The 25,235-nt window shown below is 48.5% G+C and overlaps 2 protein-coding genes and 1 non-coding gene across 4 annotated transcripts in view; 2 read left to right on the top strand and 1 right to left on the bottom strand.

The window, feature by feature from the left end:
* Positions 1-3,756: 3,756 nt before the first annotated feature.
* Positions 3,757-3,829, bottom strand: TRNAK-UUU (transfer RNA lysine (anticodon UUU)). Its single transcript has one exon. It is a non-coding gene; the product is annotated as a tRNA-Lys (tRNA).
* A 14,596-nt stretch (positions 3,830-18,425) lies between these two features.
* Positions 18,426-24,630, top strand: LOC140904240 (uncharacterized). 2 transcript variants are annotated; one of them, XM_073326710.2, is made up of 2 exons: positions 18,426-18,515; positions 18,882-24,630. In XM_073326710.2, the coding sequence occupies exon 2, from the start codon at positions 18,928-18,930 to the stop codon at positions 20,251-20,253; it is 1,326 nt and encodes a 441-aa protein (XP_073182811.2). In that variant the 5' UTR covers positions 18,426-18,515; positions 18,882-18,927; the 3' UTR covers positions 20,254-24,630. The 2 variants fall into 2 exon arrangements, with proteins under 2 accessions (XP_073182811.2, XP_073182812.2); XM_073326711.2 differs by having other exon boundaries at positions 18,433-18,515; positions 18,887-24,630.
* Positions 18,432-25,235, top strand: part of LOC140904242 (uncharacterized) — a 165,802-nt gene continuing 158,998 nt past the window's right edge. The window contains exon 1 of the mRNA XM_073326718.2: positions 18,432-18,515. The gene's annotated coding sequence lies outside the window, so the exon portion shown is untranslated. The remainder of the gene's footprint in view (positions 18,516-25,235) is intronic.

Genomic DNA, 25,235 nt, shown 5'->3' with positions numbered 1-25,235 from the left:
AGTCGTCAAGCAGGAAGAAAGAAAGAAAAACAGCTCCAAAAAAGTGAGGAAAAGCAGCAGGGAAGAGCTTTCCCTATAGATTTTTTTGTCAACTGGGAATGTTTTCAAAGGGGCAGGACGGACAAGGAGGGCGTTAGGATGCTGGCTTTTGTGGGATCCAGTGGAGAGTGCCAGTTCAGGACAAATTGCTGAGAGCAGGGCAATTACGGTTACTGGGGTCTCTGTGCACACCAAGGCAAACCAAACCCGCCGAACAGAGAGGACTTCGGTTTCACCCCCCGGGCTAACCACAAGTCACACAAGCAATTCCCTCAGACACTCCAGTTTCCCAGTACCCCCACCAGGGCCACTCGTCATGGGGCCCAATGGTTATGAAAACCAAGACCCCAGGAAAAGGGATCTCCCGAGCCCAGAGGGCCCAGCCCCAGGAAGGCTGAAGACACCGATGCAGGGGGGGGGCAGACCTAGGGGACTCTGTGCCCGGCCCCCCCACTCACCGCCGGGCCCGGGCAGCCGCAGCGCCAGGAGCCCCCGGCCGGCCGCGCGGACCCGACCCCAGGGCAGCAGGTGCTCGGGGGCGCTGGGGGCTAGTGTCCCTGGCCAGGCGGTGCAATTGGGGCTGGTCCTGCTTGGAGCAGGGGGTTGGACTAGACCCCTCCTGAGGCCCCTGCCAGCCCTGACCGTCTAGGATCCTCACCCCCTCCCCCGCTCGCCTGACCCCGGAGCCCTCCCTCACCTGTGCCGGGGAGGGCGGAAGCGCCCCCCCCCCGGGGCAGGCTGGGAGAGGAAGTTCCTGACCCTCCTGGGAGCGGAAGTGACGTTCGGAGGGGGGCCGAGGAGGAGCCGGGCTGCGAAGGCGCGCGGGGCGCTGCGGCTCTGCCTGGCTCGCGCGGGGCCGTTGGAGCCTCTCTTGAGGCCGTAGGAGGGTTTTGTGTCTCCCGGCTCTGGGCATGCGCAGATCAGCGGGGGGGGGGGGAGAGTCGGGCATGCGCAGAGGCAGAGCTCGCGCGGGGCTGCAGGGCCGGGCCGAAGGGTCTGTGCCGGGGAGACCTTCGTTCACCCCCCCGAGCCCAGCTCGGGCCCCGCTCCCGCCGGAGCCGCCCTGGGGCCGCCCCGGGCTCCGCCCGCCCCGCTGCGGAGCTGCAGCCTCCAGGTACCGGAGCGAGCCCTGGGGGCGGGGCCGGGCGGTGACTCTGCCCCAGTGTCGGGGGGGGGGGGGGGGACCCGGCATCTCGCAGCGCCGGGATCTGCTCCGGGGGGGCTCGGAGCTGCGGTCCCCGCAGGAGCCCAACGCCCCCGGCCCGGCTCTGCCCTGCGGCACCCCGAGGGGTCCGGGGGGGGACCAGTCCCCCCGGGGTCCCTGCGTGGGGCCGGGCGGGGGGAGACCTGGGGAAAGGGGCGGAGGGAAAATGTCGGCGCAGCCCGGACATGGCCGGGGGGGGGGAAGAAGGGCGGGGGGGGAAGAGCTGGGGCCCCCCGAGGGGCGGGGAGGGAAGGGGGGGGCTGAGATCCCCTCGGATTTACCGCTGCCCCGTCCCCTGGGGTCCCCCCCCCCGCTCCCGCCCTGCCCCCTTTCTCTCCAGGGCAGGGGTCGGCAGCCTTTCAGAAGTGGTGTGCCCAGTCTTCATGTATTCACTCTCATGTAAGGTTTCGCGTGCCAGTAATACGTTTCAACGGTTTTAGAAGGCCTCTTTCTCTAAGTCTATAATATATCACTAAATTATTGTTGTATGTAAAGTAAATAAGGTTTTAAAAATGTTTAAGAAGCTTCATTTAAAATTAAATTAAAATGCAGAGCCCACCAGACCGGTGGCCAGGACCCAGGCCGTGTGAGTGCCTCTGAAAATCAGCTCACGTGCTGCCTTTGGCACACATGCCATAGGTTGCCTATCCCTGCTCTAGATAGCAGCAATTGACATCCATGGTGATCCTCCCGCCCCTTTCTCTCAAATCGCTGAGAAGGGCTCTGTTCTCCTCCACCAATTGTACCCCATTTCCTCTCCACTTTGCCAATGTCCAGTTCAAATCTCAGGTTTGGGGTGTTCCTCCAGCCCCCTCATTTTTACCTGCAGTGACTTGTCCTTGTTTAGGTGGGAAATTGTTCCCCTGAGTGATTTCTGAAATGGGAAGAGGGTTAATGGGCAGAGGCGGGCAGAGCCCTGAGACAGGGATTGGGCTGGGCTGCGGGGGGGGGGGGCGCTCTCTGCTGGCCACAGGGCCTGGAAAGGCCTAGGAAGGGAAAAGAGGAGCAAGCATCCCCCATGGAGATGGCCCAGTCCTAGGTTTCCCAGTCCCCGCTACTTCCCCCTCCCTCACCCTGCCCAACGCAGCAGCCCTCCCCACCCACACCTGCTAGTCACATTCTCAGACCCCGCTGCCAGCCCCTCCCCACAGCCAGTGAGATCAGGTCCAAGTTTGGGGCACTCTTTGTCCCAGGAACTGCAGAGACCCCTACAGAGAGCAGGGAACTTGTTGTGTCAGGCCCTGCATCAACACCAAGTGAAATCAGGCTCCCATTGTGTCAGGTGTTGCAGAGACAGCAAACAAAATCAGCGACCTTGTTGTTTCTGGAACTGCTGAGACCCCAACTGAGATCTGAGCCCTGTTCTGCCAGGTGCGGCAGAGACCTAGAGGTGAAAGTTAGCCGGTACGCCCTGGTACGGCGTACAGTGAAATCGCATCTTATGCGGGGGTTAGGTTCTAAAGTCAGTGCTTAAGGCAAAAATAGTGTATAGTCAAAAAGAGACAGAGAGGGAAGAATGAAAGAATAAAAAAGGGAGAAAGACAACTTCAACATTGTTATGCGCAAACCGGAATGCCGCAGGGTAGCCAGGAGCATTGTCTATGATCAGCAACACTTTAAAGTCAAGTCCTTTCTCTTCGAGTTACCGCTTGACCTCTGGAATGAAACACTTGTGGAACCAATCCAGAAATAATGCTGCTGTCACCCAAGCCTTTTTATTTGGTTGCCAGAACACAGGCAGGAGATTTTTGTTCTTGCCTTTTAGGGCATGGGGATTTGCAGCCCTGTAGAGCAAGCCCAGCTTCATTAAATGCCCAGCCGCATTGCCACAAAACAACAGTCTTTAGCTGCTTTGAAGCCAGGGGCTTGTCTTTCTGATTTTGAAGTGTAAATGTGGTTGGGCATTTTTTTTCCAGAAGAGCCCAGTCTCATCAGCATTAAAAACTTGTTCCGGAAGATAGCCCTTTTCTTCTATGATTTTCTTTAATTGTTCGGGGTAGGCTTTTGCTGCCTCTTCATTGACAGATGCAGCTTCACCAGTGGTCTGCACGTTTTTGAGGTTGAAGCGGTTCCTAAAATTGTTCAGCCAACCTGGGCCAGCTTTGAATTCCTTCTCATCAGAAGGCTGTCCCTCTTCGGGGGGAGGTTACAACAGCACATAGAGGCTAAGAGCCTTTTCTCGCAATGTGTTGCCATCGATAGGCACATGTTCATGGTTCATGTCTTCCAGCCATAAGTTTAATGCCTTTTTAGGCTTCACTAAAGTCTTATCATAGAATATCAGGGTTGGAAGGGACCTCAGGAGGTCATCTAGTCCAACCCCCTGCTCAAAGCTGGACCAATTCCCAATTTTTGCCCCGGATCCCTAAATGGCCCCCTCAAGGATTGAGCTCACAACCCTGGGTTTAGCAGGCCAATGCTCAAACCAGTGAGCTATCCCTCCCCTCAAGGAGGGTCCTCAAGAGATGCCTTCTGAAGTTCTTGGGGGATATCACAGGGGGAACGTGTCCCTCTGCCTGACCAGGGACTTGAAACCTGGACCCTCAGTTTAAAATTCTGATGCTCTACCAACTGAGCTAGCCAGGCTCACTTATCACACATCTGGCTCGTCACCTTAGCAGTTGTGGCATCAACTGCTCCAGTGGCTTGACGAATTTCTCTCTCTCTCATCTTGATGGCATGGATGCGAGATTTGTTGCAGCCATATTTATGCGCCACGTTGGAGACCAACATACTGTCTCTCAAGAAGTCCAACACAGCCAGTTTTTCCTCCAGCGTTGGAACAGATCGCTGTTTCTTTGGTTGAGCACTAGATGAAGTAGTTGGCTTGTGTTTAGGGGCATGTTGTACGAAAAATATGTATCTTTAAATGCTAGAATCACACTCAGCGCCATGAGATGCTCACCGGATCAGCAGGCAGAGATTGATCCAGCAGGGGTTGATTTATCGCATCTAGTCTAGACGCAATAAATCGACCCCTGAGCACTCTCCTGTCGACTCCTGTACAGTACTCCACTGCTGCGAGTTATTGTTATTGTTATTTATTTTTGCTGAGCATGTATAGTTGAATTCGCATAAGTTAAATGCACATATGATGCGACTCCACTGTACCGGCAAGCAGCAGAGGTGAGTTATATTGGCTCATGGCTCCAGCAGTATTGAGGGCCCAGGGGCCCGGCTCCACCAATGTTCGGGGTTGGGTCTCCCCCTGGTCCCTTACACCAGGGTTCTCAACCTTTTTCTTTCTGAGGCCCCCGCAACATGCTATAAAAACTCCATGGCGCACTTGGGCCACAATACTGGTTTTAGGCATATAAAAGCAAGGGCTGGCTTTAGGGGGTAGGAAGCAGGGCAACTGCCTGGGTCCCCATGCCGCAGGACCCCCACAAAGCTACATTGCTTAGGCTTTGGCTTCAGCCCCAGGTGGTGGAGCTCAGGGCCCCAGACTTCATAACCTTTACAGAGATATGTTACATGGCACATGTAGCATAAAACACATTCTAGTTGTGTCATATATACATTCGTAACTATATTTCCATAAAGCCTTATGGGGCACCGTCACACCTATATTAAGGTATATTTGAAAGGAAATGAGAGTTGTTTACAAAGTTAAAGCAGGTAATCATATAGATGGAGACCAGTTACGGTCTTAAATTTCAAAAGGTGTAATAGAAGCTTCTATAATAAGCAAGCTCTATATATTATTTAGGATTAACCCAAGCTAAGCAGCTGGGGATATCTAGCTTATGCCTAGAAACTTTGACCCCCGGAGTCCAAGCAGCATACAGAAAATCAGTTCCTTCTCTGTGGGGCTTTTTATCCCCTTCCTGCCAGGGAAAGTCAAGAGCACAACAACAGTCTTTTGCCTTTCCTTAACATCCCATAATAGTCTATCTGGTGTTGATAGACCTTTCCTGCCTGGCAGCATATAATGCATTCTGTTGCCAATCAGCACTTCACATAGGTAAAGTCTCTCTCCTGTCCAGTGATTTACAGAGCCACAGAGGCTCACAATGCGACTAGTCAGATATTAACCCAGGCAGCAACTCACAAGCATTCAATAAAGTCTCAACACAAAACACGTTCTTATAATTCTCATACCTGTTCTAACAATACTAACACAGATGAGCCAGACTGATTCCAGCTCTGCATTTGTTCATGTTCAGTTTAGACATGGGGGCTTTTGCAAGAGCTAACACCTCATCTGCCAGTGCCACAGGCAGGATGAGCAGGGATGGTGTCTCTCGCCTCTGTTTGCCAGAAGCTGGGAATGGGTGACAGGGAATGGATCACTCAATGATTACCTGTTCTGTTCATTCCCTCTGAAGCACCTGGGATTGGCCACTGAGCTAGACGGACCATTGGCCTGATGCAATGGGCCGTTCTTATGCATCCGATGAAGTGAGCTGTAGCTCACAAAAGCTTATGCGCAAATAAATTTGTTAGTCTCTAAGGTGCCACAAGTACTCCTTTTCTTTTTGTGAATACAGACTAACACAGCTGCTACTCTGAAACCTGTCATTATGCAAGACACTGAATTTAGCCGTATGGAGTGGAAATCTATCAGCTTCATGAAAAAACTCGTACAGATACAGACAGACATCATCTTCCTTTCCAAGAGCAAACAGATGGACATCATACCAAAAGGACTGACGGTAAAAAATCCATTACAATCTACATACCACACAGACTATGCTGACAGCTTGTGCCACATGCTCTCAAAGAAACTGCGGAATCACCTGATCAACATCCTCTACAGCAAACAGGGAGAGATTAAGAATGAGCTCTCAAAACTGGATACTCTCATAAAAAACCAACCTTCTACACAAACCTCCTCATGGCTGGACTTTACAAAAACTAGACAAGCCATTTACAACACACTTTGCTTCTCTACAAAAGAAAAAGGACACTAAACTATCTAAACTACTACATGCCATAAGGGGCCACAACACTGGTTCCCTTAACCCACCCAGCAATATTGTTAATCTATCCAACTATACTCTTAGCCCAGCAGAAGATTCTGTCCTATATCAGGGCCTCTCCTTCTGCCCCTCCACCCCCACGAACATGATACAGTTCTGTAGTGACCAAGAATCCTATTTTTGACGTCTCCGACTGAAGGAATATTTCCAACACACCTCTAAACAATATACTAACCCACAGAGACCTTCCTACCAACACTACAAAAAGAAGGATTCTGAGTGGACTCCTCCTGAAGGTCGAAACAACAGACTGGACTTCTACATATAGTGCTTCCGCTGACGTGCACGGGCTGCAATTGTGGAAAAGTAGCATCACTTGCCCCATAACCTCAGCCGTGCAGAACACAATGCCATCCACAGCCTCAGAAACAACTCTGACGTCATAATCAAAAAGGCTGACAAAGGAGGTGCTGTCGTCATGAATAGGTCAGAATATGAACAAGAAGCTGCTAGGCAGCTCTCCAACACCACTTTCTACAAGCCATTACCCTCTGATCCCACTGAGGATTACCAAAAGAAACTACAGCATTTGCTCAAGAAACTCCCTGAAAAAGCACAAGAACAAATCCTCACAGACACACCCCTGGAACCCCGACCAGGGGTATTCTATCTGCTACCCAAGATCCATAAACCTGGAAATTCTGGACGCCCCATCATCTCAGGAATTGGCACCCTGACAGCAGGATTGTCTGGCTATGTAGACTCCCTCCTCAGACCCTACGCTACCAGCACTCCCAGCTATCTTTGAGACACCACTGACTTCCTGAGGAAACTACAATCCATTGGTGATCTTCCTGAAAACACCATCCTGGCCACTATGGGTGTTTACACCATACACTCTACACCAACATTCCACACAAAGATGGACTACAAGCCGTCAGAAACAGTATCCCCGATAATGTCATGCAAACCTGGTGGCTGAACTTTGTGACTTTGTCCTCACCCATAACTATTTCACATTTGGGGACAATGTATACCTTCAAATCAGCGGCACTGCTATGGGTACCCGCATAGCCCCACAGTATGCCAACATTTTTATGGCTGACTTAGAACAACACTTCCTCAGCTCTCATCCCCTAACACCCCTACTCTACTTGCGCTACATTGATGACATCTTCATCATCTGGACCCATGGAATCATAGAATCATAGAATATCAGGGTTGGAAGGGACCCCAGAAGGTCATCTAGTCCAACCCCCTGCTCGAAGCAGGACCAATTCCCAGTTAAATCATCCCAGCCAGGGCTTTCTCAAGCCTGACCTTAAAAACCTCTAAGGAAGGAGATTCTACCACCTCCCTAGGTAACGCATTCCAGTGTTTCACCACCCTCTTAGTGAAAAAGTTTTTCCTAATATCCAATCTAAACCTCCCCCACTGCAACTTGAGACCATTACTCCTCGTTCTGTCATCTGCTACCATTGAGAACAGTCTAGAGCCATCCTCTTTGGAACCCCCTTTCAGGTAGTTGAAAGCAGCTATCAAATCCCCCCTCATTCTTCTCTTCTGCAGGCTAAACAATCCCAGCTCCCTCAGCCTCTCCTCATAAGTCATGTGTTCCAGACCCCTAATCATTTTTGTTGCCCTTCGCTGGACTCTCTCCAATTTATCCACATCCTTCTTGTAGTGTGGGGCCCAAAACTGGACACAGTACTCCAGATGAGGCCTCACCAATGTCGAATAGAGGGGAACGATCACGTCCCTCGATCTGCTCGCTGTGCCCCTACTTATACATCCCAAAATGCCATTGGCCTTCTTGGCAACAAGGGCACACTGCTGACTCATATCCAGCTTCTTGTCCACTGTCACCCCTAGGTCCAAAGAAGCCCTTGAGGAATTCCACCATGATTTCAACAATTTCCATCCCATCATCAGCCTCAGCATGGACCAGTCCACACAAGAGATCCACTTCCTGGACACTACGGTGCTAATAAGCAATGGTCACATAAACACCACCCTATACCAGAAACCTACTGACCGCTATTCCTACCTACATGCCTCCAGCTTTCATCCAGATCACACCACACGATCCAGTGTCTACAACCAAGCTCTACAATACAACCGCATTTGCTCCAACCCCTCAGACAGAGACGAACACCTACAATATCTCTTATCAAGCATTCTTACAACTACAGTACCCACCTGCTGAAATGAAGAAACAGATTGACAGAGCCAGAAGAGTACCCAGAAGTCACCTACTACAGGACAGGCCCAACAAAGACAATAACAGAACGCACCTAACTATCACCTTCAGCCCCCAACTAAAACCTCTCCAACACATCATCAAGGATCTACATCCTATCCTGAAGAACGACCCATCACACTCTCAGATCTTGGGAGACAGGCCAGTCTTTGCTTACAGACAACTCCCCAGTCTGCAACAAATACTCACCAGCAACCACACAACAGAACCACTAACCCAGGAACCTATCCTTGCAACAAAGCCCGTTGCCAACTGTGTCCACATATCTATTCAGGGGACACCATCATAGGGCCTAATCACATCAGCCACACTATCAGAGGCTCGTTCACCTTCACATCTACCAATGTGATATATGCCATCAAATGCCAACAATGCCCCTCTGCCATGTACATTGGTCAAACTGGACAGTCTCTACGTAAAAGAATAAATGGACGCAAATCAGACGTCAAGAATTAGAACATTCAAAAACCAGTCGGAGAACACTTCAGTCTCTTTGGTCACTTGATTACAGACCTAAAAGTTGCAATTCTTCAGAAACAGAAAAACTTCAGAAACAGACTCCTATGAGAGACTGCTGAATTGGAATTAATTTGCAAACTGGATACAATTAACTTAGGCTTGAAAAAAGACTGGGAGTGGATGGGTCATTACACAAAACTATTTCCCCATGTTTATTCCCCCGTCCCCCCTCTGCCACTGTTCCTCAGACATTCTTGTCAACTGCTGGAAATATCACTACAAAAGCTGTTCCCCCCCCCCCCCCCCCCCCGCTCTCCTGCTGGTAATAGCTCACCTTAAGTGAAAAGGAGTACTTGTGGCACCTTAGAGACTAACCAATTTATTTGAGCATGAGCTTTCGTGAGCTACAGCTCACTTCATCGGATGCTGTACCTCACAAAAGCTCATGCTCAAATAAATTGGTTAGTCTCTAAGGTGCCACAAGTACTCCTTTTCTTTTTGCGAATACAGACTAACACAGCTGCTCCTCTGAAACCTATAAAGGCTGGAGCATTAAACAAGTTTACAAACCTGAGAGAGCTGCGTTGGGTACAATGACAGAGAGAATCCCCCCAAAGTGACTCCTTTCATAGAATCATAGAATATCAGGGTTGGAAGGGACCTCAGGAGGTCATCTAGTCCAACCCCCTGCTCAAAAGCAGGACCCATCCCCAATTAAATCATCCCAGCCAGGGCTTTGTCAAGCCTGACATTAAAAACTTCTAAGGAAGGAGATTCCACCACCTCCCTAGGCAACGCATTCCAGTGTTTCACCACCCTCCTAGTGAAAAAGTTTTTCCTAATATCCAACCTAAACCTCCCCCACTGCAACTTGACACCATTACTCCTTGTCCTGTCCTCTTCTACCACTGAGAATAGTCTAGAACCATCCTCTCTGGAACCACCTCTCAGGTAGTTGAAAGCAGCTATCAAATCCCCCCTCATTCTTCTCTTCTGCAGACTAAACAATCCCAGTTCCCTCAGCCTCTCCTCATAAGTCATGTGTTCCAGACCCCTAATCATTTTTGTTGCCCTTTGCTGGACTCTCTCCAATTTTTCCACATCCTTCTTGTAGTGTGGGGCCCAAAACTGGACACAGTACTCCAGATGAGGCCTCACCAATGTCGAATAGAGGGGGATGATCACGTCCCTCGATCTGCTCGCTACGCCCCTACTTGTACATCCCAAAATGCCATTGGCCTTCTTGGCAACAAGGGCACACTGCTGACTCATATCCAGCTTCTCGTCCACTGTCACCCCTAGGTCCTTTTCCGCAGAACTGCTGCCTAGCCATTCGGTCCCTAGTCTGTAGCTGTGCATTGGGTTCTTCCGTCCTAAGTGCAGGACCCTGCACTTATCCTTATTGAACCTCATCAGATTTCTTTTGGCCCAATCCTCCAATTTGTCTAGGTCCTTCTGTATCCTATCCCTCCCCTCCAGCGTATCTACCACTCCTCCCAGTTTAGTATCATCCACAAATTTGCTGAGAGTGCAATCCACACCATCCTCCAGATCATTTATGAACATATTGAACAAAATCGGCCCCAGAACCGACCCCTGGGGCACTCTACTTGACACTGGCTGCCAACTAGACATGGAGCCATTGATCACTACCCGTTGAGCCCAACAATCTAGCCAACTTTCTACCCAGCTTATAGTGCATTCATCCAGTCCATACTTCTTTAACTTGCTGACAAGAATACTGTGGGAGACCGTGTCAAAAGCTTTGCTAAAGTCAAGAAACAATACATCCACTGCTTTCTCTTCATCCACAGAACCAGTAATCACATCATAGAAGGTGATTAGATTAGTCAGGCATGACCTTCCCTTGCTGAATCCATGCTGACTGTTCCTGATCACTTTCCTCTCATGTAAGTGCTTCAGGATTGATTCTTTGAGGACCTGCTCCATGATTTTTCCGGGGACTGAGGTGAGACTGACTGGCCTGTAGTTCCCAGGATCCTCCTTCTTCCCTTTTTTAAAGATTGGCACTACATTAGCCTTTTTCCAGTCATCCGGGACTTCCCCCATTCGCCACAAGTTTTCAAAGATAATGGCCAATGGCTCTGCAATCACAGCTGCCAATTCCTTTAGCACACTCGGATGCAACTCGTCCGGCCCCATGGACTTGTGCACGTCCAGCTTTTCTAAATAGTCCCTAACCACCTCTTTCTCCACAGAGGGCTGGCCATCTATTCCCCATGTTGTGATGCCCAGCGCAGCAGTCTGGGAGCTGACCTTGTTAGTGAAGACAGAGGCAAAAAAAGCATTGAATACATTAGCTTTTTCCACATCCTTTGTCACTAGGTTGCCTCCCTCATTCAGTAAGGGGCCCCCACTTTCCTTGGCTTTCTTCTTGTTGCCAACATACCTGAAGAAACCCTTCTTGTTACTCTTGACATCTCTCGCTAGCTGCAGCTCCAGGTGCGATTTGGCCCTTCTGATTTCATTCCTACCTGCCCAAGCAATATTTTTATACTCTTCCCCGGTCATATGTCCAACCTTCCACTTCTTGTAAGCTTCTTTTTTATGTTTAAGATCCGCTAGGATTTCACCATTAAGCCAAGCTGGTCGCCCGCCATATATGCTATTCTCTCGACACATCGGGATGGTTTATCCCTGTAACCTCAACAGGGATTCCTTGAAATACAGCCAGCTCTCCTGGACTCCTTTCCCCTTCATGTTAGTCCCCCAGGGGATCCTACCCATCTGTTCCCTGAGGGAGTCGAAGTCTGCTTTCCTGAAGTCCAGGGTCCGTATCCTGCTGCTTACCTTTCTTCCCTGTGTCAGGATCCTGAACTCCACCAACTCATGGTCACTGCCTCCCAGATTCCCATCCACTTTTGCTTCCCCCACTAATTCTTCCCGGTTTGTGAGCAGCAGGTCAAGAAAAGCTCCCCCCCTAGTTGGCTCCTCCAGCACTTGCACCAGGAAATTGTCCCCTACGCTTTCCAAAAACTTCCTGGATTATCTATGCACCGCTGTATTGCTCTCCCAGCAGATATCAGGAAAATTAAAGTCACCCATGAGAACCAGGGCGTGCGATCTAGTAGCTTCTGCGAGCTGCCAGAAGAAAGCCTCATCCACCTCATCCCCCTGGTCCGGTGGTCTATAGCAGACTCCCACCACTACATCACTCTTGTTGCTCACACTTCTAAACTTAATCCAGAGACACTCAGGTTTTTCTGCAGTTTCGTACCGGAGCTCTGAGCAGTCATACTGCTCCCTTACATACAGTGCTACTCCCACGCCTTTTCTGCCCTGCCTGTCCTTCCTGAACAGTTTATAACCATCTATGACAGTACTCCAGTCATGTGAGTTATCCCACCAAGTCTCTGTTATTCCAGTCACGTCATAATTCCTTAACATCACCAGGACCTCCAGTTCTCCCTGCTTGTTTCCAAGGCTTTGTGCATTCGTATATAAGCACTTGAGATGACCTGCTGATCGCCCCTCATTCTCAGTATGAGGCAGGAGCCCTCCCCTCACAGACATTCCTGCCTGTGCTTCCTCCCGGTATCCCGCTTTCCCACTTACCTCAGGGCTTTGGTCTCCTTCCCCCGGTGAACCTAGTTTAAAGCCCTCCTCACTAGGTTAGCCAGCCTGCTCGCAAAGATGCTCTTCCCTCTCTTCGTAAGGTGGAGCCCGTCTCTGCCTAGCACTCCTCCTTCATGGAACACCATCCCATGGTCAAAGAATCCAAAGCCTTCTCTCCGACACCACCTGCGTAGCCATTCGTTGACTTCCATAATTCGACGGTCCCTACCCAGGCCTTTTCCTTCCACGGGGAGGATGGACGAGAACAGCACTTGCGCCTCAAACTCCTTTATCCTTCTTCCCAGAGCCACGTAGTCCGCTGTGATCCGCTCAAGGTCATTCTTGGCAGTATCATTGGTGCCCACGTGGAGAAGCAGGAAGGGGTAGCGATCCGAGGGCTTGATGAGTTTCGGCAGACTCTCCGTCACATCGTGAATCTTAGCCCCCGGCAAGCAGCAGACTTCTCGGTTTTCCCGGTCAGGGTGGCAGATAGATGACTCAGTCCCCCGAAGGAGAGAGTCCCCGACCACCACCACCTGCCTCCTTCTCTTGGGAGTGGTGGTCGTGGAACCCCCCATCTCAGGACAGTGCATCTCATGCCTTCCAACCGGCGCAGTCTCCTGCTTTCTACCCCCAGACCTATCATCTGGTCCACTCTCCGCAATGGTACCTGTGGAGAGAACATGAAAGCGGTTAGTTACCTGTGTCCGCATTGCTGGAACCCAGACATTCCCCCTTCTTCTGGAGATCACATGTTGCCAAGCTCCTTCACTGGCCTCTTGGCTCCACTGTGCAACCTGCTCTAAATCTTTAGAGCTTTGTGCCCGTAGAAGCATATCCTGACTTTTGTCCAGAAAATCCTCCATTTCTCGTATGCAACGCAGGGTCGTTATCTGTTGCTCCAGACCTTCAATCTTCTCTTCCAATATGGAGACCAGCCTGCACTTTCTACAGACAAAGTCGCTTCTGTCCTGTGGAAGAAAGACAAACATGGCACATCCAGTGCAGGTCACAACAGCTGAACCCCCCCCTTCCATATCACCTTCCTACTATGAGCTTCCTCAGAGAAATTGGCAAGATGTAAGCCTCACTGGGCTCACTCCAGGTGAACTCCCAGGCAAACTCCTGCTGTGTGCTGTTCTGCTGTTCCCCGCTGCTCAGCTGGTTCGCCGCCGCTCAGCTGGTTCGCGAAGCTCTGGCTATTTTTAAATAGCCAGGCTTCCTTGAAACAAACAGACAGCCCCAGTGCCCGCCCCCTGCAGGCTACCAGCTGCAGGCTCAGGCTCTCACACTGCCCTCCCAGCAGACACACACTCGGATACTTACTCAGCAAACACGCACTCGGATACTCACCAATCCCAGGCAAACTCCTGCTGTGTGCTGCTCTGCTGTTCCCCGCTACTCAGCTGGTTCGCTGCCGCTCGATTCTGCTCTTCTCTGGCCTTTGGTTCATAGAATCACAGAACTGGAAGGGACTTCGAGAGGTCATCCAGTTCAGTCCCCTCCACTCAAGGCAGGACTAAGTATTATCTAGATAATCCCTGACAAGTGTTTGTCCAGCCTGCTCTTAAAAATCCCCAATGATGGAGATTCCACAACCTTCCTAGGCAATTTATTCCAGTGCAAACCACTCTGACAGAAAACTTTTTCTAAGGTCCAAACTAAATTCTTGTCCTATTCTCAGAGGTTAAGAAGAACAATTTTTCTCACTCCTCCTTGTAACAACCTTTTATGTACTTGAAAACTGTGATCATGTCCCCTCTCAGTCTTCTCTTCTCCAGACTAAACAAACCCAATTTTCTCTCATAGGTCATGTTTTCTAGACCTTTAATAATTTTTATTGGTCTTCTCTGGACTTTTGCCAGTTTGTCCACATCTTTCCTGAAATGTGGCACTGAGAACTGGACACAATACTCCAGTTGAGGCCTAATCAGCACAGAGTAGAGTGGAAGAATTACTTCTCATGTCTTGCTTACAATACTCTTGCTAATACATCCCAGAATGATGTTTGCATTTTTTGAAACAGCGTTACACTGTTGACTTATATTTAGCTTGTGATGCACTATGACCTCCAGATCCCTTTCCACAGTACTCCTTCCTAGGCAGTCATTTCCCGTTTTGTATGTGTGCAACTGATTGTTCCTTCCTAAGTGGAGTATTTTGCATTTGTCCTTATTAAATTTCATCCTGTTTACATCAGACCATTTCTCCAGTTTGCCCAGATCATTTTGAATTTTAATCCTATCCTCTAAAGCACTCACAACCCCTCCTAGCTTGGTATCATCCGCAGACTTGATAAGTGTAACAGAGAGACTCTGTTACTGGGAGGGTTTCACCCTCTCTCAAAGGGTTACACCCTGGTGGGAGAGGGCTAGGCCTGTACTGGAATAAGGTCACTCTGTGCTTCACAGTGTGACAGAACTTCCTCCCAATCCCTCTCTGCGCAAACGCTTCCTGAGAAGGAAGACAGGGACTAGAGAGGGTTCTTACACCAAACCCATTGACTGGCCGATGATGAAGGTGACTCAGTAAACTGTAACCCTTGCCTCTAGGAGGGGAGAGAGGCTACATTGTGGGTCCGGGGAAACCTCTGAGGCAAACCCTAACCGCCTGAAAGCGCAGGACCCTCCAAGGCAAAGCCGGTGCTCTGCCACAACAGGCACAGTGAAAGGAAATGAGATTGTTTTCTATAGCAGCATGGCTCAAGGGCGTTGGCCAGTCTGGACTATATTGTCTTCTTTGCTTCTCTGTCCTAATCTAAGGACTTTCCAATGCTGTGTTTCGGTTGACTAATAAACCCTGGTATGTTTTAAATGTCTGCCCAGTGTCACAGCAAAAACTTGCTGAGGTGCATTGAAGCATGAATAAAGAACAGTCTCTGAACAGGAGTGTAGTTCAGCTTGAGCTGCTGGCAGAGCTCACAGGTTGAAATAGGAGTGTTGAAGCCAGAGGCTCAGGCCTGGTCTATGGTGGGGGTGGGGGAGAACCAGCTACATTGGTCTACGTTATGCAACTTCCGCTATGAAAATAACATAGCTGAAGTTGACATACTTAGAGCTACTTACCACAGTGTCTTCCCCTGTCGACTCCGCCTACACTTCTCATATTGGTGGAGTACTAGAGTTGATGGGAGAGCGCTCGGTAGTCGATTTAGCATGTCTTCACTAGACGTGATAGATCGATCCCCGCTGGATCAATCACTCCGGAGGTAAGTGTAGACATGTCCTCAGTCTCAGGTGTTGAAGCTACATGGTCTATGCTTGTGGAAGAGTGGGACCCCTTGGGGGTCTAGTGCACTCAAGGGGCACCTCCCAAGGACTCTTCAATATCCGGGGCATAGCACAGATCCTATGGATCCATGACAGTGTGCCACAGGTTAAGCCTTATGGGGAAAAGATATAAAACAAGAAAAGGATCTAAATGTGTATTTACCATCGCCCCATTATCAGTCCTCGTGGGAATCCCTGGTCAGTTCCAAAGTGTATTAAAACCTTCCTTAAAGGCTTACATCTTGTTATCAGGTCATGTTAGTTTGTAGCCCAAAAAGAACCCCCTCAGTCAGCTCAAATTTGGCTGTTTCTCCCCAAAAAGTCAGTCTGTCTCTTCTTCAGTCTCCTAAAAGAGGTAAAATCAGTCACTGTCCCTTTCTGCGTGGGGCAAAGCTTCAAAAGCTGGAGAGCTGCATAACTACCTTGAGATCTGGCATTCATCACCCCTTAGTGACACCAGCTTGCACAGGAAGCCCATCCCAGTATCATCTGACCCATCTCAGCATCATAGTCTGTGAAGTGTTCATGCTTTCAAGGGCTGGCTCAAATATAGCGATAACAGTCATAACTAGGGCCAGTGTTTGCTGGCAATGAAAACAGATTTCAGAGTAACAGCCGTGTTAGTCTGTATTCACAAAAAGGAAAGGAGTACTTGTGGCACCTTAGAGACTAACCAATTTATTTGAGCATGAGCTTTCGTGAGGTACAGCTCACTTCATCGGATGCGTACTGTGGAAAGTGTAGAAGATCTTTTTATATACACACAAAGCATGAAAAAATACCTCCTCCCACCCCACTCTCCTGCTGCTAATAGCTTATCTAAAGTGATCACTCTCTTCACAATGTGTATGATAATCAAGTTGGGCCATTTCCAGCACAAATCCAGGTTTTTTCACACACCCCCCCCCCCACACACACAAACCCACTCTCCTGCTGGTAATAGCTTATCTAAAGTGACCACTCTCCTTACAATGTGTATGATAATCAAGGTGGGCCATTTCCAGCACAAATCCAGGGTTTAACAAGAACGTCGGGGGGGGGGGGGTAGGAAAAAACAAGGGGAAATAGGTTACCTTGCATAATGACTTAGCCACTCCCAGTCTCTATTCAAGCCTAAGTTAATTGTATCCAATTTGCAAATGAATTCCAATTCAACAGTTTCTCGCTGGAGTCTGGATTTGAAGTTTTTTTGTTGTAATATAGCAACTTTCATGTCTGTAATCGCGTGACCAGAGAGATTGAAGTGTTCTCCGACTGGTTTATGAATGTTATAATTCTTGACATCTGATTTGTGTCCATTTATTCTTTTACGTAGAGACTGTCCAGTTTGACCAATGTACATGACAGAGGGGCATTGCTGGCACATGATGGCATATATCACATTGGTGGATGTGCAGGTGAACGAGCCTCTGATAGTGTGGCTGATGTGGTTAGGCCCTGTGATGGTGTCTCCTGAATACATGTGTGGGCACAGTTGGCAACAGGCTTCGTTGCAAGGATAGGTTCCTGGGTTAGTGGTTCTGTTGTGTGGTATGTGGTTGCTGGTGAGTATTTGCTTCAGGTTGGGGGGCTGTCTGTAGGCAAGGACTGGCCTGTCTCCCAAGATTTGTGAGAGTGTTGGGTCATCCTTCAGGATAGGTTGTAGGTCCTTAATAATGCGTTGGAGGGATTTTAGTTGGGGGCTGAAGGTGATGGCTAGTGGCGTTCTGTTATTTTCTATTGACAAACATGAGCAATGTATAATCCTTTACAGCATGAAAGTGCATTTGGGGGAGGCAGCAGGAGCCATCTGTGTGGGGGAAGTGGGGCCCAGACACTGAGCATTGAGAGCCTAGAGCCAACTGTTTGCAGGGGAGAGGTGCTATGGACACAACCGAGAGGAGGTGCGAGTGCCTTCTGCTCTGCAGTATGATGAGGGATCCCGCATCCCACTGCCAAGTGCCCTGCCTGCCCAGGGGAAGCTCCACAGTGGTTTTGCTGAGCCCAGACTTGTATGAGGAGGGAAGAAATTGGTAGCAAGTCTCAATAGAAGCCAGCCCCCAGCCTCTGCCCTGGAGGGGAGTCGGGTGTCTCCAGGCAGAAATCTGGGGGTGGGGGGCTTGACCCTGTGTGCTCTGCCCACACATCACCTCTGCCCTAAACCCTAGGGATGAGTCAGGTGTCTCTGGGCAGAAATCTGGAGAGTTGTGACCTTGCATGCCCCACCCTCTGTTGAGGAATTCTGGATATGAAGGGTGATTCCAGAAATGAGGAGTAATGTCAGAAAAAAAAATTGTAATAGCAGTAATTTCCAGAAAACACTGGCCCTAGTCATAACATTAAATACAATAGTCTCAAGATATATGCCTGTGTTCATCAGATCTGTCACTCTGCCTTCACATAGTTCACTCGGCTGGTGGGTTATACCCCTTCTCCCAGTCTGTGTCTGCCTTGTCTATTTAGATTGTAAATTCTTCAAGACATGGGCCATCTACTGTTCTGGGTTTGTACTGTGTCTAGCACAACGGACTGTTAGTTGGTCCTTAGGCACTAAGGTAATGAATATGATTTATAACAATAATAACTCTTCTGATACTTTGAGCCAAGAGCTGAGGTTAAAACCATGGAATATTCCTTGTGACAACTGTCCCACAAATTCCACTGACCTCCCTTATTTTCTTTGCCTTGAGCAGGGTTTCCAGTTTCCAAACCTGATCAGATCTCGCAGCTGGAATGAGGGGAAGACCCGTGGTTCCCAGACCCCCACGGCTCTGAGAAAGAAGTGCTCCCGAGAGCTGCCTGCACAGGTGAGGAATTGGTTAAATCAACTCAAAAACTGTCTGTGAATACAGGAAATATTTGGGATGCACTACAAAGACCTTGTGAGCTCTCCAAGTTCAGGATTGTTCCCTGCAGATGTGGAATCATTAGGCAGATGTCACTCATGGCTTCCCACCTACCCTAACTGACAACTGGCAGCAGGTTCCTCCCCAATCTTGCTTTCCTCTGAGAGTTCTGGTGAGATGCGGACCCAGAACTGATCCCTTCCTCTCTCTCCTCTGGGGAAGGGTTTGGGGAAAATCAGCTCCTGATAGGTTTGATCTCTCCCGCACATATTTTGGTTTGTTCATCCCTTTTCCCATTCTTCTCTCTGAGATTTCCTTTCTCTCCAGCACAGGGAGTGATCTATGTGTGGATTCTCTCTCATCAAGCATTGGGATGGTGAGTGAGAATGAGGAGACACCCCAGCAGGAAGATGCTGAGGAAGTAAAATCCTATAGAATGTTATCAGGAAGATCCAAAGGGAATGATTCCGGGAGTTGTGCACTCCCAGAAAAAGCAAAAGCCTGTGAGAGTCAGCAAAGGCCAGAGGAAAACTTCAGTAGCCACTCAGACCTTATTAAATGTGAGAGAATTAACTTGGAAGAGACATGCTGCGCATGCCATGAGTGCGGGAAAATCTTCAATCAGAGCTCAGCCCTTACCACACATCAGAGAATCCACAATGGAGAGACGTCCTACACATGCTCTGAGTGCGGGAAAAGCTTTAGTTGGCACTCACACCTTAGCATACATCGTAGAATTCACACAGGAGAGAAACCCTACACGTGCTCTGAGTGTGGGAAAAGCTTCAATCAGAGCTCAAACCTTATCACACATCAGAGAATGCACACTGGAGAGACACCCTACATGTGTTCTCAATGTGGGAAAAGCTTTAGTTGTCACTCGCACCTTACCACACATCAGAGAATCCACACAGGAGAGAAACCCTACACGTGCGCTGAGTGCGGGAAAAGCTTCAATCAGAGTTCAAACCTTATCACACATCAGAGAATCCACACTGGAGAGATGCCCTTCACATGCTCTGAGTGTGGCAAAAGCTTCAGTTATAGCTCAAGGCTTATCACACATCAGAGAATCCACAGCGGAGAGACGCCCTACACATGCTCTGAGTGCGGGAAAAGCTTCAGTCAGAGCTCAAGACTTATCACACATCAGAGAATCCACAGTGGAGAGAGGCCATACACATGCTCTGAGTGCGGGAAAAGCTTCCATCAGAGATCACACCTTATGACACATCAGAGAATCCACACAGGAGAGACACCCTACATGTGCTCTGAGTGTGGGAAAACCTTTAGTTGGCACTCGCACCTTAGCATACATCGTAGAATCCACACCGGAGAGAAACCCTACACGTGCTCTGAGTGTGGGAAACACTTCAGTTATAGCTCAGCTCTTATCACCCATCAGAGAATCCACAGTGGAGAGATGCCCTACACATGCTCTGAGTGTGGGAAAAGCTTCAGTTATAGCTCAGCCCTTACCACACATCAGAGAATCCACAGTGGAGAGAGGCCCTACACATGCTCTGACTGTGGGAAATGCTTTAATCGGAGCTCAAACCTTATCAGACATAGGACAATCCACACAGACGAGAAACCTTATGGATGCTCTGAGTGTGGGAAACGCTTCAGTTGGAGCTCAAGCGTTATTAAACATCAGAAAACCCACATGGGAAAGAACTGTAATAAATGCCTTGACTAAGGCTGGCCAAAGATTTTTTTTTTAAATCACATTTGCTAATTCCCACATAGTAATCTTTCACCATCTTCACCGTTGTCTCTCAGCTCCACCAGATGAGTTGCCTGCTTCTGCCTTTTGCAGCTCACCCTTCTTTGGGGTCAGTCCTGTGATCTTTTCTATCAACTCCTTTCCTTTTGAGTCATAGGAGTGTGTGTTCCTCCTTCCAGGAATGTTCATCAGCTCCAGGTGGGAGAAAGAAGTTTGATCCCAACAAGTACACTGAGGCAAAAACTACCTGTCCCTTACATCCACTAGGACTGTACATGGCGTTGGCAGCTCAAGTTAGTGATCTTGGTGTAAAAAGACAATTATAGTTGTAGTGCAGATGCAGCCCAGGTGCAGTGGTTGGCATTAGCTTTCCCCTTGGCCTGACCTAAACTCCATCACTTTTCCGCATCTAAACAAACCCTGAGCATCAGGTTTATACTGTTCCCCATTTCAAAGCAATTCTAGGTCATCAAGTTTCCCCTTCAGGAACAAATTGTTTCATTCCCCGTCACCATCCCAATCCCCTGTTGTTCAATTGGTTAGGTCAATATTTTTTCTAAAGGGCTGGGAAGAGGATTCCCTAGTAAATGACTTGTAACTAAGGGTATGTCTACACTACGAAATTAGGTCGAATTTATAGAAGTCGGTTTTGTAGAAAGCGGTTTTATACAGTTGATTGTGGTGTATCCCCACACAAGTGCTCTAAGTACATGTAGTCGGCGGAGTGTGTCCACAGTACTGAAGCAACTGTCGACTTCCGGAGCGTTGCACTGTGGGTGGCTATCCCACAGTTCCCGCAGTCTCTGCCTCCCATTTGAATTCTGGGTAGAAATCCCAGTGCCTGATGGGGCTAAAACATTGTCACGGGTGGTTCTGGGTACATATCGTCAGGCCCCGTTCCCTCCCGCCCTCCGTGAAAGCAAGGGCAGACAATCGTTTTGTGCCTTTTTTCTTGAGTTACCTGTGCAGACGCCATACCACGGCAAGCATGGAGCCCGCTCAGCTCACCGTCACCATATGTCTCCTGGGTGCTGGCAGACGTGGTACTTCATTGCTACACAGCAGCAGTTAATTGCCTTTTGGCAGTAGACAGTGCAGTATGACTGGTAGCCGTCATCGACGTAGTCCTGGGTGCTCTTTTAATCGGGCACCTGGGCAAACATGGGAGTGACTCAGCCAGGTCATTTCCCTTGTTTCGTCTCTTGGCGATTCAGTCCTACTGGCAGTGAGATAACTGGTTCTGTGGATGAAGGGAAAGCAGTGGACGTGTTATTTCTCGACTTTAGCAAAGCTTTTGACACAGTCTCCCACAGTATTCTTGTCAGCAAGTTAAAGAAGTATGGGCTGGATGGATGCACTACAAGGTGGGTAGAAAGTTGGCTAGATTGTCGGGCTCAACGGGTAGTGATCAATGGCTCCATGTCTAGTTGGCAGCCGGTATCTAGTGGAGTGCCCCAAAGGTCGGTCCTGGGGCCAGTTGTGTTCAATATCTTCATTAATGATCTGGAGGATGGTGTGGATTGCACCCTCAGCAAGTTTGCAGAGGACACTAAACTGGGAGGAGTGGTAGATATGCTGGAGGGTAGGGATAGGATACAGAGGGCCCTAGGCAAATTGGAGGATTGGGCCAAAAGAAATCTGATGAGGTTCAACAAGGACAAGTGCAGAGTCCTGCACTTAGGACGGAAGAATCCAATGCACCGCTACAGACTAGGGACTGAATGGCTCGGCAGCAATTCTGCAGAGAAGGACCTAGGGGTGACAGTGGACGAGAAGCTGGATATGAGTCAGCAGTGTGCCCTTACTGCCAAGAAGACCAATGGCATTTTGGGATGTATATGTAGGGGCATTGCCAGCAGATCGAGGGACGTGATCATTCCCCTCTATTCGACATTGGTAAGGCCTCATCTGGAGTACTGTGTCCAGTTTTGGGCCCCACACTACAAGAAGGACATGGAGTAATTGGAGAGAGTCCAGCGAAGGGCAACCAAAATGATTAGGGGACTGGAACACATGAGTTATGAGGAGAAGCTGAAGGAACTGGGATTGTTTAGTCTACGGAAGAGAAGAATGAGGAGGGATTTGATAGCTGCTTTTCACTACCTGAAAGGTGGATCCAAAGAGGATGGATCTAGACTATTCTCAGTGATAGCAGATGACAGGACAAGGAGTAATGGTCTCAAGTTGCAGTGGGGGAGGTTTAGGTTGGATATTAGGAAAAACTTTTTCACTAGGAGGATGGTGAAACACTGGAATGCGTTACCTAGGGAGGTGGTGGAATCCCCTTCCTTAGAAGTTTTTAAGGTCAGGCTTGACAAAGCCCTGGCTGGGATGATTTAGTTGGGATTGGTCCTGCTCTGGGCAGGGGGTTGGACTAGATGACCTCCAGAGGTCCCTTCCAACTCTGTTATTCTATGATTCTATGACCCCCAAAACCTGCTTCTGTGTTGCCTCCATGTACATTGAAGGAGTCGAACAACACGGGTGGGGTAGTGGTGGCTGAACCCCCTAAAATGGCATGCAGCTCATCATAGAAGCGGCATGTTTGGGGCTGTGACCCGGAGCGGCCGTTTGCCTCTCTGGTTTTCTGGTAGGCTTGCCTCAGTTCCTTAAGTTTCACGCGGCATTGCTTCGGGTCCGTGTTATGGCCTCTGTCCTTCATCCCCTGGGAGATTTTGACAAATGGTTTGGCATTTCAAAAACTGGAACGGAGTTCTGATAGCACTGATTCCTCTCCCCATACAGCTATCAGATCCCGTACCTCCCGTTCGGTCCATGCTGGAGCTCTTTTGCGATTCTGGGACTCCGTCATGGTCACCTCTGCTGATGAGCTCTGCATGGTCACCTCTGCTGATGAGCTCTGGCCAGCGTGGCAAGCTGCAGGTGACCATGCAAACAGGAAATTGAAATTCAAAAGTTTGCAGGCCTTTTCCTGTCTACCTGGCTAGTGCATCTGAGTTGAGAGTGCTGTCCAGAGCAGTCACAATAGAGCACTCTGGGATAGCTCCCGGAGGCCAATACCGTCTAATTGCGTCCACAGTACCCCAAATTCGACCTGGCAAGGCCGATTTAAGCGCTAATCCACTTGTCAGAGGTGGATTAAGGAAATCAATTTTAAGAGCCCTTTAAGTCGAAAAAAAGGGCTTCATCGTGTGAATGGGTGCAGGTTTACATCGATTTAACTCTGCTAAATTTGACCTAAACTCCTAGTGTAGACCAGGGCTAAGCAAAATACCCATGCATTTGGCTCCCAAAGCAGTTGTGGCCCAGGCCCTGCAGGAGGTCGCTCCTGAAGATAGCTCCTTCCTAATCAGGTGCATGTTGCCTATTATTTGGGAAATGCAATCCCTAGCTAGGTAGAGATGGGAAAAGTGAAAGTGACATTTCTGTTCCGCTCACCCCTGGGAGATGCTGCAAATGTGTAGAAAATGAAATCTGTGTTGAATGTGATAGAGCTGCAGAAAGATACCTATTTTTAATAGGTACCTGACATTTGGTGTCCTCCAGGGATTCTAAGACACACCTGAATTTAGTTCCTAATTTAAATCTGTGCCACCAGATTAAAGAAATAAAAGGGCATATTTGGGGGAGTTATACCTCACTATCGCTACTGATTTGTTGTGTGGTTGGTGAAGAATTCTACACCAGAGAAGTGTAAAATTACTCCAAGTAAGGTCAAAGATTTGACAAGAACTCAGGTAGAAATTGCAGGTACGAGTGGTTGATTTTCACCCCAGAGATGAACGCTATGGTGACCTGTGGCCCAGGTAAACTATTTTTAGAACTCTGCTACCTAGTTAAGTGGCACTGATCACACTCCTATAGGATGCCATGATTAAATTGGGAACAACTGTCTTTTACCATTTGGATCCAAAGTTTCATTTAGCACAGAGAGAAACAGCTGATTCCTTCAGAGCCATTCCATGCCTATGGGGGAATGTATTAGATTCCAAGTTCAGACTGCAGGATACATGAATGCTGAGTCCAGAGTCTGTGGTTTGGTCCGTTAGTTTTGCTCTTGAGTCTAATTCATTTGTATCACTTCTCCACCTCCTGCTACTCTGAAAGATTAGTAAGTGTGAAAATAGAGCACAGGTGGTTTTTCTCATGGTGCAACCTTCCCATGTAGTTTGAGACCCCTTCCACCCACACTTATGGGAGAAGACCCAGGGAGAAATGAACTCACAGAAATGGAAGGCTCCTAGTTTATTGTAGAATGTGACTTCACACAAAGTTCACTGGGTGGAAATGGGAATTAAGAGAAAACTGCCCAATTGGTTTATATTTTGTAATTGTTGAATAAGTTGTTACCAGCAACAATGAAATTAAACATGAAGTTACTTAGTGTAATGTAAGAGGCTGATTATGTGATAATTTTCAGTGTTACAATATAATCCATCTTTTCTTCTAGTTCTCTCCCTGCGCCCTCCTACTATATAGGATATGTTGGCTAATCCTGAAATTAAAACCTCACTCCAAAGGAATTAGAGTGGGGGAATATGTGAGAGAAATAGAATGTACGAGAATAGAGACCCAGTATAGACTGTAATTAGTTCTATTAAAAATTGAATTTATTTTGATAAATTTTAAAATAAATCTTCTGTTAAGAGCAAAATTACTTCAGACAAGATGTGAACCTTTTACCCAGTTAGAGGGTAACAGCCACCGAGTTCCCCAGGTCTCTTGCTCACAAAGCAAAGATGTCACATCAGGCAGGAGATGTCAAAATCTAAAATGGTGATGGATGTGTGATGGCAGCTTTTGTTTTTTTTTATTTGGTTTGGTTTTTTAATTTAATTTTTGTTTTGTTTTTGCAACCAGTTATTTTTATAGGTGCTGAGGCCCCTTTTTCTTTTGACCACAGCTATTTAACTCTCAGGCCTGGCTCTGGAAACCTCCTCAGAACTGGCCTTGTGTTTCTTTCATGTTTAGTATCTTTGGGGTTCACACATCCA

This window comes from Lepidochelys kempii, chromosome 28 (assembly GCF_965140285.1).
Source record: "Lepidochelys kempii isolate rLepKem1 chromosome 28, rLepKem1.hap1, whole genome shotgun sequence".
NCBI classification, from domain to species: domain Eukaryota; kingdom Metazoa; phylum Chordata; order Testudines; family Cheloniidae; genus Lepidochelys; species Lepidochelys kempii.
This window is presented reverse-complemented; position numbering and strand designations above follow the sequence as displayed.